Source organism: Ostreococcus tauri (assembly GCF_000214015.3).
Source record: "Ostreococcus tauri WGS project CAID00000000 data, contig chromosome 01, whole genome shotgun sequence".
Lineage (NCBI taxonomy): Eukaryota > Viridiplantae > Chlorophyta > Mamiellophyceae > Mamiellales > Bathycoccaceae > Ostreococcus > Ostreococcus tauri.
This window is the reverse complement of record NC_014426.2, coordinates 636652-651112: the sequence shown is the minus strand read 5'-3', so window position 1 is coordinate 651112 and position 14461 is coordinate 636652. Positions and strand designations below refer to the sequence as shown.

Below are 14461 nucleotides of genomic sequence, written 5' to 3'. Positions count from 1 at the left end.
TGCATAGACAAATCATAGAAGACAACCTAAGCTTCCGTTGGTTCACCATCCGACTCAACTTGACCCCGTTCTTCACGGTCAAAGTCGGTGATTGGTTCGACACTTGCGCCGACAAAGTAGAAGATGTTCTTCACCATGTCCTCGCGAATACCCTCCACGAGCGAGACAAAGGCTCTCGCGCCGTCGATGCGGAATTCATCCTTCGGATCCAAGTGTCCGAAGCTGCGAACTTGAACGCTCGTGCGCAAGACCTCCATCTGCGCGAGATGCTGCTGCCAGAGCGTGTCCACGGCTCGAAGCGCCCACAGGCGTTCCACATCCTCGAGTTCCGTGCGATCATAGTCTTGCGCGGCTAGGCGAGCAAATCGATCGAGGTACATTTGTACGGCAGCTTCCGTGAGATACGATCGAAGACCTCGCGCTTTTCGCGCGTGCCATCCCTTGCTCCATCTCTTTATGTACTCCTGTGAGAACTCAACGCCAGATGGAGGCGCCAAACGTTCCGCCAGGCGTTCCATGAGCGCCTCATCGGAAGCTTCAGGCTCTGTGTCTTGAACGAACTTGCTATCGTGACCATCTGGGATTTCTACCAGTACGCCACAAATCGCGGCTTTTGCCATCGCCGGCGGCACCGTTAACGGTGGCATTGGGCGTGGAACAGGAAGCGACTCGTCCTGGATGACGGCTCTTTTGATATCCGCAGCAGTCACGCCCGGGAGGTAGTGGGGGTCATCGCTCAACGGCTTTCTAGTCATTGATAACCAGTGATCCATTCTACCGATGAACACAAGGCGGAGCTCTCGAATAAGACGATCAAAATCCCACTTCTTCGGTGAAACGCCTCCAGAAACGCCCGCGCGCTCACACGCGTCGTCGACAAGTTGACCCATGTACTTGAACAGCCGCTTTCTCAGCGAAGACTGGCTGCTCAACAGAATCTGCCGGCGCAGTTTATAGACAGCCTCGCGCTGGCTATCGAGCACCATGTCGGAATCAAATGTAGACTGACGACCAGATGCGAGATAATCCTCAATCTGTTTTTGCACCGATCGAAGCTGTCTGTCCACCATGTCGGAGAAGATTGGTGCGTTCTCGTCGACGCCGGCAAACATCCACAAGTTTTGGTTACCCCAGCCAGGACAGTATGTTTGCAACAGTTCATCTTCGGCGGACACGCAAAATATCGTGCTTCCTGGATCGCCCTGACGCCCCGCACGCCCGCGAAGCTGATTGTCAACGCGACGACTGTCATGAATGGACGTGCCAATGACTTGAAGTCCGCCGACCTTGCGCACGACTTCGCGCTCGGCTTCGCACTGCGCTTGGCAGTCTCGCAAAACGGCATACGCCGCCGTGTAGATGGATTTTATGAGCACTTCGACATCGTTCGGGAACGTTGGATCAATGTCTCTGCGGAGCCACTCTTCGGCTTGGACGAGCGCATCAACGAAGAGCTTGTCGGCTTGCTCCGCATCCAGAGACCCGGCGGTCATCACGGACGCTCGCGCCACGAGCTCAGCCTGCTGCAGCGCTTGCTCGGTTATCGGTGATAGGTTCACGTGCATGAGTACAGCCGCTTCGTCCACCTCGCCGTTCTCTACCAAGTACGGCCACAACTTATCCTTGAGAGCGCGATTGGCGAGGCCGTGCGCGCTGCCACCGAGTAAAATGTCCGTCCCACGACCAGCCATGTTTGTGGAGATGGTCACCGCATACTGTCTACCAGCCTGCGAAACAATCTCCGCTTCGCGTGCCGCGTACTGCGGACGCGCATTTAGTAACTCGTGCGGAATGCCCTCAATCTTTCTCCCATCCGGTGTTTCCCACACGTAAGCGTCGAGAATCGCGCTCAAGAGCTCCGAGTTCTCCACTGAAGTCGTACCCACGAGTACGGGTCGCCCGTCCAAGTGACAGTTGAGAATCAAATCCGCAACGGCGTACCACCGCGGCGAACTCTTCAAGAACAACGCCGTCGGAGAATCGATCCGAAGGTTGGGTTTATTCGTCGGTACGCTTGCGACGCCGAGGCCATACGTCGTGTAAAACTCTTCTGACTCCGTCGCCGCAGTGCCTGTCATACCACTCAGTTTCTTGTAGAGCTTGAACAGGCACTGGTAGGAAATAGAAGCGATGATGGAATTTTCTCCGTTTATCTCGACACCCTCCTTCGCCTCGACCGCTTGGTGAAGATTGTCGTTCCATCTTCGATTCGGCTGCACGCGACCGGTGGACGGGTCGACGATGATGACTTTACCATCTCGCACGATGTAGTCAACATCCTTGATGAACAGAGCCTTCGCCTTCACGGCGAGCAACACATACTTTCCCATTGGATTCTGAGCGTCCCATAGATCGTCTACTTGTAGCATCATCTCTGCTCGTGACATGCCCTCATCCGTGAGCTCGGCCGATTTCTCCTTCAAGACAACTTTGAAATCTCGTCCCACAATCAGGTGTTCGGCAACTTTCGCGGCTGTTCTGTACATGTCGTCGTCGTTCACCTCGCCCACGCCCGTGATTAGCAACGGATTTCGTCCCTCATCGATCAACACGCTGTCGACTTCGTCCACGATGGCAAAGTTGAACGGACGCATGAGCACCACCATGTCGTCGGCCGCGTTTGCCATGTTGTCGCGCAAGTAATCGAAACCTATCTCCGTGTTCGTCACGTACGTGATGTCGCACGCGTACGCCAACTGTCGCTCTGCAGGTTCCATGTCGCTCTGAATCACCCCCACGGTCAGCCCTAAGAATCTATATATGCGTCCCATCTCTGCCGCGTCTCGAGCCGCGAGGTAATCGTTCACTGTTACTACGTGCACCCCTTTCCCCTCCAACGCGTTCAAATACGCTGGCAACGTCGCCACGAGCGTCTTACCCTCCCCGGTGCTCATTTCTGCGACCCATCCATCGTGCAAAAGCGCGCCGCCGATCAACTGCACGTCAAAGTGCGTCAAACCCAGCTCGCGCTTTGACGCCTCTCGAACCGTCGCGAATGCCTCCACGAGCACGTCGTCCAGCGTCTCACCCTTTTTCAGCCGCTCCCGAAACTCCGCAGTTCTCATTCGTAACTCGTCATCGCTCAGAGCTTCCATCGTCGCGTCGAGCGCTCTGATCGGTTCCACGACGCGTCTTCGAAGCGTCGCCATGAGCGCGTCGTCGCCTTCGCCCGCCCTGGCAAACTCGAACCTGCGCGCCGCCGTCACCGCCCGCGATGTCGACGAGCGTCGCGAATCACCTCTGGTCGTGTCGTCGTCGTCCGACAGAGCGAGTTCATCGTCGTCGAAGGACGTGATCGACGTCAGGGCGCGCGGGCGAAAAGAACGTGAGTTTTGACGCATCTTTTCGTTTTTTTCGTTCGCTCTGTAGCGACGCGACGGTGTGACACGTGCGCGGTGAGCGCCGGACGAGAGAGTGGTCCACATTGCGCGCGACATAGATCGGTGACGCGTGAGATGATGCGCGCAGCGCTGTGAGGTAGTGTGTCTCATTTCGTTGGCGTCAGCAAGCCACAAGACACGCGACGAGTGACGATGCGAGTGGCGTTTGAGTGTGTTCGCTAAATTATTCGTACATAACATCTATCTATTGCTGTGAGTCAGGATCCGGTTCATCGTCGAGCGCGCCTGCGAGCCACTCGCGGAGCTCGGCGTCGCGTCGGTCGTTTCGGAAATCCGCCCACTTCGAGCCGTCGTCGTTTATTTGCAGTTTTTGTCGACGCTTACGCTCGACCTCCGCTCGAGTGCGCTCCTTCTTTGCGTCACTCTTCAAGTTGAGCTGTTTTTTCAGCATCCGCGCGCGCTGTATGCTCGCTTCGTCGTCCTCTTTTCGCAACGAATCAAGCTGTCGCTTAAATATCGCCTCCGTCCGCTCGATCACTGCTCTCTGCTTTTCGATGCGAACAAGCCCCATGTCGCACCCTTTGGCCTCACATGGAATCTGTCCGCTCCCCTCGCACTTCACGCACGTCGCCCCGCCCTTTGGCCTCGCGACTGCCCCACCAGGTTGATCGACGTCTCCGACCCACTCGAAGTCGTCCCGCTGTTTCCATCCCGAGCTCCACTCCATACGGTCCTTCAAGAACGTCACCGGGATGTCCACCGTGACCGTTATATCGCACGTCGCCCTTAAAGTGAGCGTTTTCGCCTTGGGTGACGCCCCTATGCACTCGAAGTGTCGCCAACCGCGTGTTCGTCGATGCGCTGTCCACTTCGTCCCCACCGCGTTCTTCATGTCGACGACGTTCTTCGCGTGAAATCCCCCGGGTGGGAGGTAGCCCGCGCCCTTGCACTGCACGCACGCGTACGAGCCGGTGTCGCGGCACTTGGTGCACGACGGGGTGTCGCTCGGGGCGGATGCGGCGGCGCGCGCGAGACACGCAGGAGGCACAATCGGCCGTTCTTTTCGTCGCGTCCTCGATGCAAAGGACGACGACGCGAAAGATGACGACGCTAAGCGTTGCGTGACGAGCGTCATCATCGCTCACGTGCGGCGTAGAGACGCGAACGCCGAAATGTAACGTCACGTGCGTTGCAAGCTCCAGAAGATGAGAACGTTGAGTGGCAGCGACGCGTTACGATGAGACATGCGAGCATCCCCGCCCGAACACGCGGTAAAGATTGCGAATAAAAACGCTTGGTACATAGCCATCGATATCGGGCTGAACCCTTCGAAGGCGGCGGGATATCGATCGGTGAACGTCCTCTCGATGACGACACCGATGCAATTTACGATGAAGAAGACCCACCATGCGGTGTCGCGTATACCGTGGAACAATAGAGAGAAACCCATAACGATGACAACCGATAGCGTGTTCGAGCCGGATGGCCGATGGATGTAGTGCACGTAGAGTTCGTGCAAGCTGGTGTGGAAAGTGCGCCAAAAGTTGGTGAACGAAGTCCCGGATGAAGTCCATGGCACGCTGACGTCCCTGGGAGAAACTTGCCCGTCAAAAACGGCGAGCGCGTGATTAAAGTTAAATATGATCGTCGGCGACGCCCAGATCGCCGTCGTATGCGTCCACGCGTGTACCATGTTGGTGAAGAGACCGTCGTCCGGTGCCATCATTGAGGAATAGTACGTTCGAGTCGCGTAGTCTAACATCGCGTACCACGCGAAGCAATCGGCGAGTTCTCGAAGCGCATAACCGAACCGCCTTTTGTCGCCAGCGCACGTGTGCCGTTCGAACTCACGATAAAATACGATTGGCCCGCACTGTCTGAGCGGAGGATACATGACGTACCGCAATGCCACGCCCAGAGACGGCGCCGCGACGCCTTCGACGACGTCGATTCCGTACGACAACATTCGCAAGACGTCGTAGCGAAACGCTCGATACGCGTTGAAAGTCGTGCGCATGATCCCAGTCGCGACTGAAGGCGATGTCGCTGACCTTTCGAGCTCATCAATGACTATAAACAGAATCACGGACACGACGAAGACGTACGCTCGCTTTCGTTTTACGGAATACGTCGCTGATCGAGCGACTTCGCAACTCAACGCGAACGCCGTCACAACAGCCACTAACCCAATCGTGCACCACACGCCGTGCGTCGCGCAAGCGACGACGATACACGCGACCGTCGCCAAGCGCTTCGACATCCGCTTCGATACCTCTTAGATGGACGCTGCGAACGACGCTCACCACTCCGGACGACGCGGCTGCACTTCGCGAGCAGCTGCGGATGGGCTCGTTGACCACGGTGGAGTACTCGAGACGAGCCCCGAGAGTGCCGAACATGCACATTGCGATGTGGTCTTCCGATGATAAGCGTGTCATCGCATCAATGGGTGATCAAACCATTCGCGTGTGGAACTCAGCTACGGGAGAGTTGCTTCACATCATGCGAGAACATAGCGCGGCGACGTATGTTCTTCATGCGAACCCCGTAGACTCTAGGCTCGTCATGAGCGCGAGTTACGATGGAAAAGCGGTGATCTGGGATATCATCGAGGGAGTGGCTCTGCGTGTGTTCGACGGCTCACACTACAACTCAAAGCTCGTGGATGGAAATTGGCACCCAGACGGCACGTCAATTGTCGTGTCCGACCTCGCCGGTCAATTTTCGGTGTTCGGCACTGGCGACAGCGTGCGGTTCTTACGCACGAAGTACGAGCAGTTCTTCCAGACAGAGTTCATGGGAGATGATTTACTCGGGCGAAGCGAAGGTGGGCACCTGATCGAGCTCGCAACTGGCATGCTGCTCCACGAGGCGTTTCCACGTAATTTACTTTGCGATTCTATGGGCGACCCATATCCAGACCCTTACCAGTCTGCGTATCTGTCCGGTACCGTAGGTGCATATCTGCCCACGGCCGATGCAAACATGATGGATGTCACCGTGCAAGTGCCAACGCTCGCCGAGCTGGCGCCGATGGACGTACAAGGTCCATGGACGATGCCTGAACTGCCAGATCCAGCGCAGGAGATTGTGTACCGATCTGATGACGATGATGACCCCGTCGTCGAAGAGGAGGATGACGATGATTTCGAAGAACCGGAGGATGACGACGATGAAGATGAAGACGAGTCGAGCGACGATGAGCGGCAGAGGCGATCGGCGCGAAGACGAAATAGAAGAGTACGTTCCCAGCGTCGTTCACTGCGTTTCGACTCGGATGAGTCCGAAGAGTCAGAATCAGAGGATCTGGCGACGAGACGTAGCGAGCGAGCGCATCGTCGCCCCCAGCGTCTGGGCGTTGAAGAGTACGATTCTGATGAGCAAGAGGAAAGTCCAAGAATCACGCGTCTGCGCCGACGTGAAATGAGGGCACTCGGGATCGAATCCGAAGAAGAAGAAGAATCCGAGGAGGAAGAAAAGCCGGCAAAACGACAGAAGAAAGCCGTGACTTCTCGACACGATATTCGTTTACACGAATCTTACTCTTGGTTTTGCGCAGAACAACTCACGATTGGGAGCTACGTCCCTCAACTTGGTGATAAAGTCGTGTACATCGCGCAAGGTCACTATGAGAGGATGCAGGAACACGGCAAGGACTGGCACGATGAAGCGCCCTGGCAGACGCTCACTCAGATGCGATTCGTTGAACCGTGCGTCGTATCGTCTCTGCGTTACATCATCTCAGACGACGGTACGTACGAAACGCACGGTCTTCTCGAGTTGAAACTTATCGATCCTTCGTGCGGCAACTACGGGAAAGAATTTTTGATCGATTTGCACAGGAGTGATGCGCCTGATTTTTTGGTTCCGCTTTCGCGTTACCGCGAGGCCGAGAAATGCGCTTGGAAAAAAGGTGACTTGTGCGCCGCGCTGTGGGATGAGATGGGCGCGTCAACGCCTTGGTACGGAATGATCGAGAAGGCGCGAAGACACGAAGGTGAATGGGCTGGATCTCCTTGGAACACTTTGTGTGTCCAGTACTTCAACGTGCAGAACGAAGACGATCGATACATGGACCACAGTTTTTGGGAGCTTTACAATGATGAGTTGATGCGAAAGGAACACGCAAAGCTTTTGTCCGGCGCATCCACGTCCCGCGGACCACAGAAAACACCGTTCTCAAACGTCGATGAGAGTTCGCCGTCGCTCACCCCAGGTGTGACGAAAGAGCTGCTCAGCCGCGTGCTAAGATTGGCGCGAAACGACAGATTCGAGGCCTTTGTGAACGTCATCGGTCCGAATGAAAAATTTACTCGCGCAGACGGTACGGTGACGAACTACTGTTCGTTGGTGCCAGTCCCAATGGCGTTGAACCTCATCATCAATCGTTTGAAGAACTCTTACTACCGGCAGATTGATGGCTTTCGATCAGACGTCGAGCTTATTCGCGTCAACGCCGAGATCTTCCACGGAGAGGGGAGTGTCTTCGCCAACTTCGCCGCTGAGCTCGAGGACGATCTCCTGGATGACTTACCGTCGACGGATCAATCCGAGCCGGATATCGACGGCATGAAAGTGTTCCCGACCATCACGAAAGCGTCTGCGCCTGCGGAGAGTGAACTTCCGAACGGTGGACGCGTGAGCCTGCGCGTGAAGATGCGACGAGGATAATGAACTAATGAAACATTGTATTAACACAACTAGCCTACCGTAGCAAAGAAGCTTAACCGTCGCGCGGTCTGAAGCCAAACTTTTTGCGTTCGTAAAACAAATCCGTGCGCGCCGCCCCAAGGTTGATAATCTTCGGACACCCGTCCCTGTCCTTCTCCAAGATCGTGCAACCCTTACAATAATATGCATCGCTCACGCCGACGCCCCCGCATATCACACACCGCCCCTGATTCGTCCCGTAATTACACTCGTCGCACACCCTGACGAGCGTCGCCGGGCGCACGTGCGAGTCACAAATCACGCACTTCCCATCGCACTTCTCGCACAATCTCCCGATCGCGATCCCGGGCATCTTCCGGCACATGATCAAATCCGGATGATGCTTCGACTGCGCGCGCGCGTGCGTCGAATCATCGTCGTCAGTCGTTCGTCGTCGCGCGTTTCTCTCGGAGCCGCCGCGTCGAACCTCACGAACGTTTTCCCTTCGTTCTCGCTCGCGCGTCGTCGCCCTCACTCGCGCTCGCGCGTCGCCGACGGCATCACGTGCGTCGTCGTCACCGTGCGCGCGCGTCGTCGAAGCGCACCATGATGAGTTCGCGCGCGTCGCTCTTTGAAGTCACAATTCTTTGTTCGTCGTCTTCCTCGGTGTTTCCCCCGACAAACCACGCCGGGCGTCATGCGCGCGATCGCGTCGTCGCCGGCGACGCGACGCGATCGATGCGCGAGACGTGGTGCCGCGTCGACGCGATCGCGACGCGGGCGAACGGTGGCGAGACGAGAGGGACGAGAGAGCGATTGCGTTGGCCCATCGACAGCTGACGACGAGGATACAGCGACGATGGGAACGATGGCGACGACACGCCGAGCGATCGGACGCGGGGTGATGACGAGTGCGATCGCGTGGACGGTTGGACCGAGCGCGCGCGCGATCGGGGCGGAGATGACGTCGGAAGAGTGGATGAAGCGCGCGGGCGAGACGTTCGGCGACGTGAAGCTCGAGCCGTACGTGGACGTCGAGAACGGCTACGCGCTGCTCGTGCCGGAGGGATGGGTGAAGGATCTTCCGAACGGGATTAGTGAGATTGAGTTTCATCCATTGAGCGAGTACGGGGGGCGGCGATTCAAGGTGCAGGTGCGACCGTACGGGAGGACGAGGTCGAATCGAGTGGACGAGCTCGAGGACGCGGAGTACGCGAGCCCGAGGGCGTACGCGGAGAGCGTGGCGCGAAAGTACGCGCCGCTAGAGGGTGAGGGGAGCACTAATCGCGGACAGGCGGTGAGCAAGGTGCTGAGCTCGAGGATGAGCGACGATGGGCGATTTTATTTCTTCGAGTACTCCACCGAGTCGATGCTGCCGTTGCACTTTTGGGGCGTCATCGCGCTGGGTCCGGGGCCAGTGGGAAGCGCTCGTAAGCTCGGTAGGAAAGATTTGATCGCGCTCACGTGCCAGATGCCGGAAGATAAGGGACCGGAGGCGGCGGCTCTATTGGAGCATATCGTCACGACGTTTCGCATCTTGGACGATGTTTGATAAACATCTCGCCACGCGAAAGAATCACTATTGGCTGTAATTTACATTCATCGCGATCGCATTACTAGTCGTCGGACTCGGAGGCGCTAGCGTCGTCGTCGACTTCCAACAGCTCGAGGCAAATGCCGAGCGTTCTCGCCTTGTCGCGCAGACGCATGACAAAGCTATCAATCCTCATCTTCTCCCTGGCAAAACGTCGTCGAGCCATGTCGCTCGCCTTAATTTCGGCTTTAAGCTCGTTTTGACTCTCGATCAGCCGCTCTCGGAGGGCTGATACGAGATCACCGTTTCTCAAATGCTTTATTCTCGCCTCCAATGCTAACTCTGTCGCGACGGCGCTCTCGGCGCTCTCGCGACACCTCTGCAACTCCTCGTTTGCCTTCGTCAACTCTACGCGCAGCCGCTCACGACCGACACTCTCGTGGTGTAAAGAGATCATGCACTCGCGCAGCGCCGCGCGCGCCTCGTTCTCCCTCGCTTCCGCGCTTTCGGCGCAGCGCCGCAAATCCTCGTTCGCCGCGCGCGTCTTTGCCAGCGCCGCGCGCAAAGACTCGTTCTCCGCTCGCACGCTCGCCAACGTTTCCGACGCCGCTGTCAACGCACCGCTCGCGTTCTGCGTCCGATCCACCTCTTCCATCTCTCGCGTCGCGCGTCCCGCGTCCCGCGTCTCGCGCGCTCCGACCGCTCGCGCGCTCGGCGCCGCTTCAACCCCAACTTTCCCACGTTCCGTCCCACCGCCGTACTCCGGCAAGAGTTCCCGGGCCAATTCCATCAGCGCATCGCTCGTGACGGCCTCTGTTTTCTTCTCTCGGTGTCCTTCGCTCGCGCGTCGCTCGAGCGCGCGCGCGAACGCGTCGACGTCCACGCCAACCTGCGCTCCCGTTTTCGGATCGCGCTCGCCCGTCGACGCGTCGCGAATCATCGCCGTGATGTCATCGAACGTCACCACGTCCGCGCCGACGATCGCGCGCGTCGCCCTGCGCGCGTCGAAGGGCGTGACCACTCGAGCGTTTCCTAACGACTTTTGCAGCGATAGCCTCGTGGGCGTCTGCGAGGACGTTCCGGGGACGGCGCGCGCGCGCGGTGGGACGTTCTCGTCGCTCTCGAGCATGGTGCTCGACGATGGGGCGAGTGGTATCGATGCGAGCGCGAAGAAGTGACGCGAGTGGTTTGAGGAGGTGTGTTTTCATCCGTCTAACGGTACGCGTCGCTCAATCCTTGTAGCGCTTGCGGTTTCGCGGACGACGGCTCACTCTGAAGGCATCGGTGCGCTTATTGTTACGCGTGCGATGACCCTTGGTGTGCACGCCCCACGGAGTGACGCTCGGACGGCCGCCCGAGGTTCGGCCCTCGCCGCCGCCGTGCGGGTGATCGATGGGGTTCATCGCCACGCCGCGCGTCGTTGGACGAATGCCTCGCCATCGATTCGCCCCAGCCTTGCCGATGTTCCGATTCTGATGCCCGCGGTTCGAGAGCATCCCGATCGTCGCCATGCAGTTCTCCAACACCAAGCGCTGTTCGCCCGAGGGAAGGCGAACGACGCAATAGCCGCCGTCGTCCGCCTTCTTCACCAACGTCGCCGCGGACCCGGCGCTTCGACACAGCTGCCCGCCTCGACCCGGAACGAGCTCGATGTTATGAATCGTCGTTTGCAACGGGATATTCTTCAACGGCAACGCGTTCCCAACCTTGATATCGCTCTCCGGCCCGCTCTCGAGCGCGTCCCCCGGCGTCGACCCGTGCGGCGCCAACACGTACCTCGACGCGTTCCCTCCCTCGTAATCCACCAGCGCGATGTGCGCCGAGCGATTCGGATCGTACTCCAACCGTCGAATCGTCCCTCGCACCCCGGTGAGATCGCGTTTAAAATCAATCACCCGGTACAAACGCTTGTGTCCGCCGCCCTTGTGCCACACCGTGATCCTCCCCGCGTTATTCCGCCCACCTCGCTTCCGCAACCCAACCGTCAATCGTTTCAGCGGCCGTCCACGCCACAGCATCGATCGAGACGTCGTGATCCGTCCCCGCTGTCCCGGCGACGTGGGTTTATACGCCTTCATCGTCTCTCCGACCGCGCGCGTCGCGTACGCCCGCGTCCCGTCCCACGCCGTCGCCCCCGTCCCCGGCACCGCCCTCGACATCGCGCGCGACATCATCGTCCTCGCCGGTCTCCGCGCCGCGCGCGCGACGCCGGCGAACGCCCGGGCGAGACGCACGGCGTCCATCTCGATCGCCGTCGCCGCCATCCCTCGAATCCCATCGACGTGACCTCCGTCCGCGCCCACCGCGCGCACGAGCGCGCGCGCGCACGTCGTCGCCCCGCGCGCGAGCGCCCGCATCGCGCGCGCGTGAGCCGTCGCGGCGTCGCGGTGTGCGTCGCGACAGAGCGCGACGGGCATCGGTGGAGAATGATAAACGTCGACGCCCTCGCCGCGTGGCTCGACCTCGCGCGATGCCCGCGCGCGCTCGAGGGGGCGTGGACCGAGGACAGGGCGGACCCGCGACGGCGCTCGCTGTGTCCGCTCGTCACCGCGCTGGGGGTGCCGAGAATTGTGTGTCCATTGATCGATGCGGTGAAGACGGATGTTTTCATTACGTGCGACGACGACGGCGGTGGGATGACGGTGATCGATCGGACGAACGTGAGCGGGGCGAACGTCACGGCGGTGCGGTTCGATGGGACGGAGCGCGAGCGGACGACGCGGGGGGGGAGGAAGAGTTTCATGCTGAGCGGCGACGCGCGGGCGAGCGCGGGGAGCGCGACGGTGCGGTGCCGGTTGCATCGAAGAGGCGATGGATGGGAGACGCTGCAGGTGCGGGAGATTGTGGATGGGAAACTGCGAGAGCGGAACGTGTTGAAACGGCCGGGGATGGAGGATGTGGTCGTGGATAGGTACTTTAAAAGGAAGGAGTAGCGTCGGCGGCGCGTCGGCGTCATCGTTCGAGTAATACAATCGCTTCGACGTGCGCGGTGTGCGGGAAGAGATCCAACGCGATGGCTTTGACGGGTGCGAAGGGCGCGCCACCGCCGTTGCCGTCGTATCCCTGAGGCGCGCACAGGTCGATGACGTTCTTGGCCATCGTCGACGAGTTGCACGAGACGTACACGAGACGCTTGAGACGCTTCTCTCGTCGCAAGGCGGTGAGGACGCTTCTATGCAAACCGCCGCGAGGAGGGTCGACTATGGCGACGACGTCGTCGAACTCGTACTCATTTTCGTCGATGATGGTCGTCACCGCGGCTTGTATCGCGGCCTCGTCGTCCGAGCCGTCGCTCAGTTCGGGGTCGTTCGACGTCGCTTTGCGCTTGGTGCCTATTTTCGGCGCGTCAACGACTGGCCTGATGCGCGAATTGTACTCCCGCAACACCTTTGGGATGACGACCTCGGCTTTACCGGCGAGCCAATCGGTGTTCGTCACGCCGTTGAGCTGCGCGTTCACGAACGCGTCCTTGATGGACTCCTCCACGATGTCGACGCCTACGACTTTTTTGACGTTTCCGGCGAGCGTCATTCCAATCGTCCCGGTACCGCAGCACACGTCCAAGAGCAAGCTCTTACCATTCGGACTCGCCCATTCGCCCGCGAGACGATACAGCGCCTCCGCGGCGAGCGTGTTCACTTGAAAGAACGCCGTCGCTGACAGAGAGAACTCCAATCCACACATTCGCTCGTGGATGACGTCGCTCGATTTCTCGCTCGTCTCAAACGTCCTCATGTCTCGTATCTCCGCGTCGTCCGGAGCGACGTTTGACACGCCGTCGTAAAACTGCACGACTATGACTTTGACGTTGATCGGCGGCGTCGCCTTCGCCGCGGCTTCTAACACGGCGTCGCGAGCTCCGTCGCACTCCTCTCGGATTTGTTCCTCTGTGTAACCGCTTCGTCGCACTTGAAACATAACCATGACTTCAGATTTTTCATCCTTCGTCGTCGGCGCGGGAAGAGACGCTTCTTCATCCGGATACTCGAACGGTTCGACGTTTTCCGTCTCCGCGGGCTCACCGTTCTCTCCCGTCGGCGGCTTCGGAGGACCCGTTCCCGGACGCAACCAGTGCCTCCATCCGTGCTCGCTCGAGGGCGCCGTGCCACCTTCTCTGCACAGGAACAACCGCCAAAATCCCGTGGCTGTGCGTTTATCGTACACGGGCAATCCCTCACCAGCCGTCGCGCGCTCGCGTAGGTACGTCTGCGTCGCATCTCCCAGATATTTCGCCGTCTCGCTAATGTTCCTGCATCCGACGGGCGGCGCGACGGCGACGACGCCGTCTCGGAACGACCCAACGTTGAACCCGCACGTGATCTCCCCGTCGGCGCTCGGCCCGATCGTGAACTCACTCTTATTTCTGTATCCATCCAACACCGGCGAGCGCACGATGCCCTCGATCTCGCAGCACAGCTTATCTCGCCCGAGCGCGTCCCGCAGCCAATCGCACGTCGCCGCCATACCAGCCTTCCTCGCCTTATCACACGCGTTTCGCACCCCCCGCGTGATCTCCCGCAGCGATTCCGCGACGATTTCTTTCTTCGCGCACAACTGTTCCCCGTACGACGCGCGCCACATCGGCGTGATCACGTCCCGAATGTCCCGTCTCGCCCGCGCGTTCGCCCGCGCCACCACGTCCCGCCCGTCCTCCGCGTCGCCGTCCTCGCCCACCACCCCACCTCGTCCGCGCGTCATCGCCTCGCGCACGCGCACCCGCCCCCCACCCCCGATCATCGCGTTCTCCATCGCGCGTTGTCCCGCCAATCGATCGCGGACGTCGCCGAACGTGACGAAGCCGTACCCGCGTCCCCGTCGCGTCCGCGCGCTCGCGCGCCGCACCCCGAGCCCATCGAGCCACCGCGCGAACGCGTCGTCGTCCCACCGCTCGCGGACGCCCAAGACGTGAACGGTGCCCCCGCTCGCGCCCGGGACG

General features: G+C 59.5%; 10 protein-coding genes across 10 annotated transcripts; 3 read left to right on the top strand and 7 right to left on the bottom strand.

Annotated features, from left to right (window-relative positions):
* Window positions 1-26: 26 nt before the first annotated feature.
* On the bottom strand, window positions 27-3341 carry OT_ostta01g04100 (Protein translocase subunit SecA; the record flags this gene model as incomplete). The annotated part of the gene is made up of 1 exon (XM_022985397.1): window positions 27-3341. The coding sequence occupies one exon, from the start codon at window positions 3339-3341 to the stop codon at window positions 27-29; it is 3315 nt and encodes a 1104-aa protein (XP_022838278.1).
* Window positions 3342-3585: 244 nt separating this feature from the next.
* On the bottom strand, window positions 3586-4476 carry OT_ostta01g04090 (Conserved hypothetical protein CHP02450,tryptophan-rich; the record flags this gene model as incomplete). The annotated part of the gene is made up of 1 exon (XM_022985396.1): window positions 3586-4476. The coding sequence occupies one exon, from the start codon at window positions 4474-4476 to the stop codon at window positions 3586-3588; it is 891 nt and encodes a 296-aa protein (XP_022838277.1).
* Window positions 4477-4521: 45 nt separating this feature from the next.
* On the bottom strand, window positions 4522-5601 carry OT_ostta01g04080 (Membrane bound O-acyl transferase, MBOAT; the record flags this gene model as incomplete). Its single annotated transcript, XM_003074414.2, has 1 exon — window positions 4522-5601. One exon carries the CDS (start codon window positions 5599-5601, stop codon window positions 4522-4524), a length of 1080 nt encoding a protein of 359 aa, XP_003074461.2.
* Window positions 5602-5738: 137 nt separating this feature from the next.
* OT_ostta01g04070 (WD40/YVTN repeat-like-containing domain) lies at window positions 5739-8012 on the top strand (the record flags this gene model as incomplete). Its single annotated transcript, XM_003074413.2, has 1 exon — window positions 5739-8012. The coding sequence occupies one exon, from the start codon at window positions 5739-5741 to the stop codon at window positions 8010-8012; it is 2274 nt and encodes a 757-aa protein (XP_003074460.2).
* A 52-nt stretch (window positions 8013-8064) lies between these two features.
* Window positions 8065-8599, bottom strand: OT_ostta01g04060 (PHF5-like; the record flags this gene model as incomplete). Its single annotated transcript, XM_022985393.1, has 2 exons — window positions 8065-8400; window positions 8597-8599. 2 exons carry the CDS (start codon window positions 8597-8599, stop codon window positions 8065-8067), a joined length of 339 nt encoding a protein of 112 aa, XP_022838276.1.
* Window positions 8600-8859: 260 nt separating this feature from the next.
* Window positions 8860-9543, top strand: OT_ostta01g04050 (Mog1/PsbP, alpha/beta/alpha sandwich; the record flags this gene model as incomplete). The annotated part of the gene is made up of 1 exon (XM_003074411.2): window positions 8860-9543. The coding sequence occupies one exon, from the start codon at window positions 8860-8862 to the stop codon at window positions 9541-9543; it is 684 nt and encodes a 227-aa protein (XP_003074458.2).
* Window positions 9544-9607: 64 nt separating this feature from the next.
* Window positions 9608-10654, bottom strand: OT_ostta01g04040 (unnamed product; the record flags this gene model as incomplete). Its single annotated transcript, XM_003074410.1, has 1 exon — window positions 9608-10654. The coding sequence occupies one exon, from the start codon at window positions 10652-10654 to the stop codon at window positions 9608-9610; it is 1047 nt and encodes a 348-aa protein (XP_003074457.1).
* A 100-nt stretch (window positions 10655-10754) lies between these two features.
* On the bottom strand, window positions 10755-11789 carry OT_ostta01g04030 (Ribosomal protein L2, bacterial/organellar-type; the record flags this gene model as incomplete). Its single annotated transcript, XM_022985392.1, has 1 exon — window positions 10755-11789. The coding sequence occupies one exon, from the start codon at window positions 11787-11789 to the stop codon at window positions 10755-10757; it is 1035 nt and encodes a 344-aa protein (XP_022838275.1).
* Window positions 11790-11951: 162 nt separating this feature from the next.
* On the top strand, window positions 11952-12458 carry OT_ostta01g04020 (Calycin-like; the record flags this gene model as incomplete). Its single annotated transcript, XM_003074408.1, has 1 exon — window positions 11952-12458. One exon carries the CDS (start codon window positions 11952-11954, stop codon window positions 12456-12458), a length of 507 nt encoding a protein of 168 aa, XP_003074455.1.
* A 19-nt stretch (window positions 12459-12477) lies between these two features.
* On the bottom strand, window positions 12478-14274 carry OT_ostta01g04010 ((Uracil-5)-methyltransferase; the record flags this gene model as incomplete). Its single annotated transcript, XM_022985391.1, has 1 exon — window positions 12478-14274. One exon carries the CDS (start codon window positions 14272-14274, stop codon window positions 12478-12480), a length of 1797 nt encoding a protein of 598 aa, XP_022838274.1.
* Between the last annotated feature and the right edge of the window lie 187 nt (window positions 14275-14461).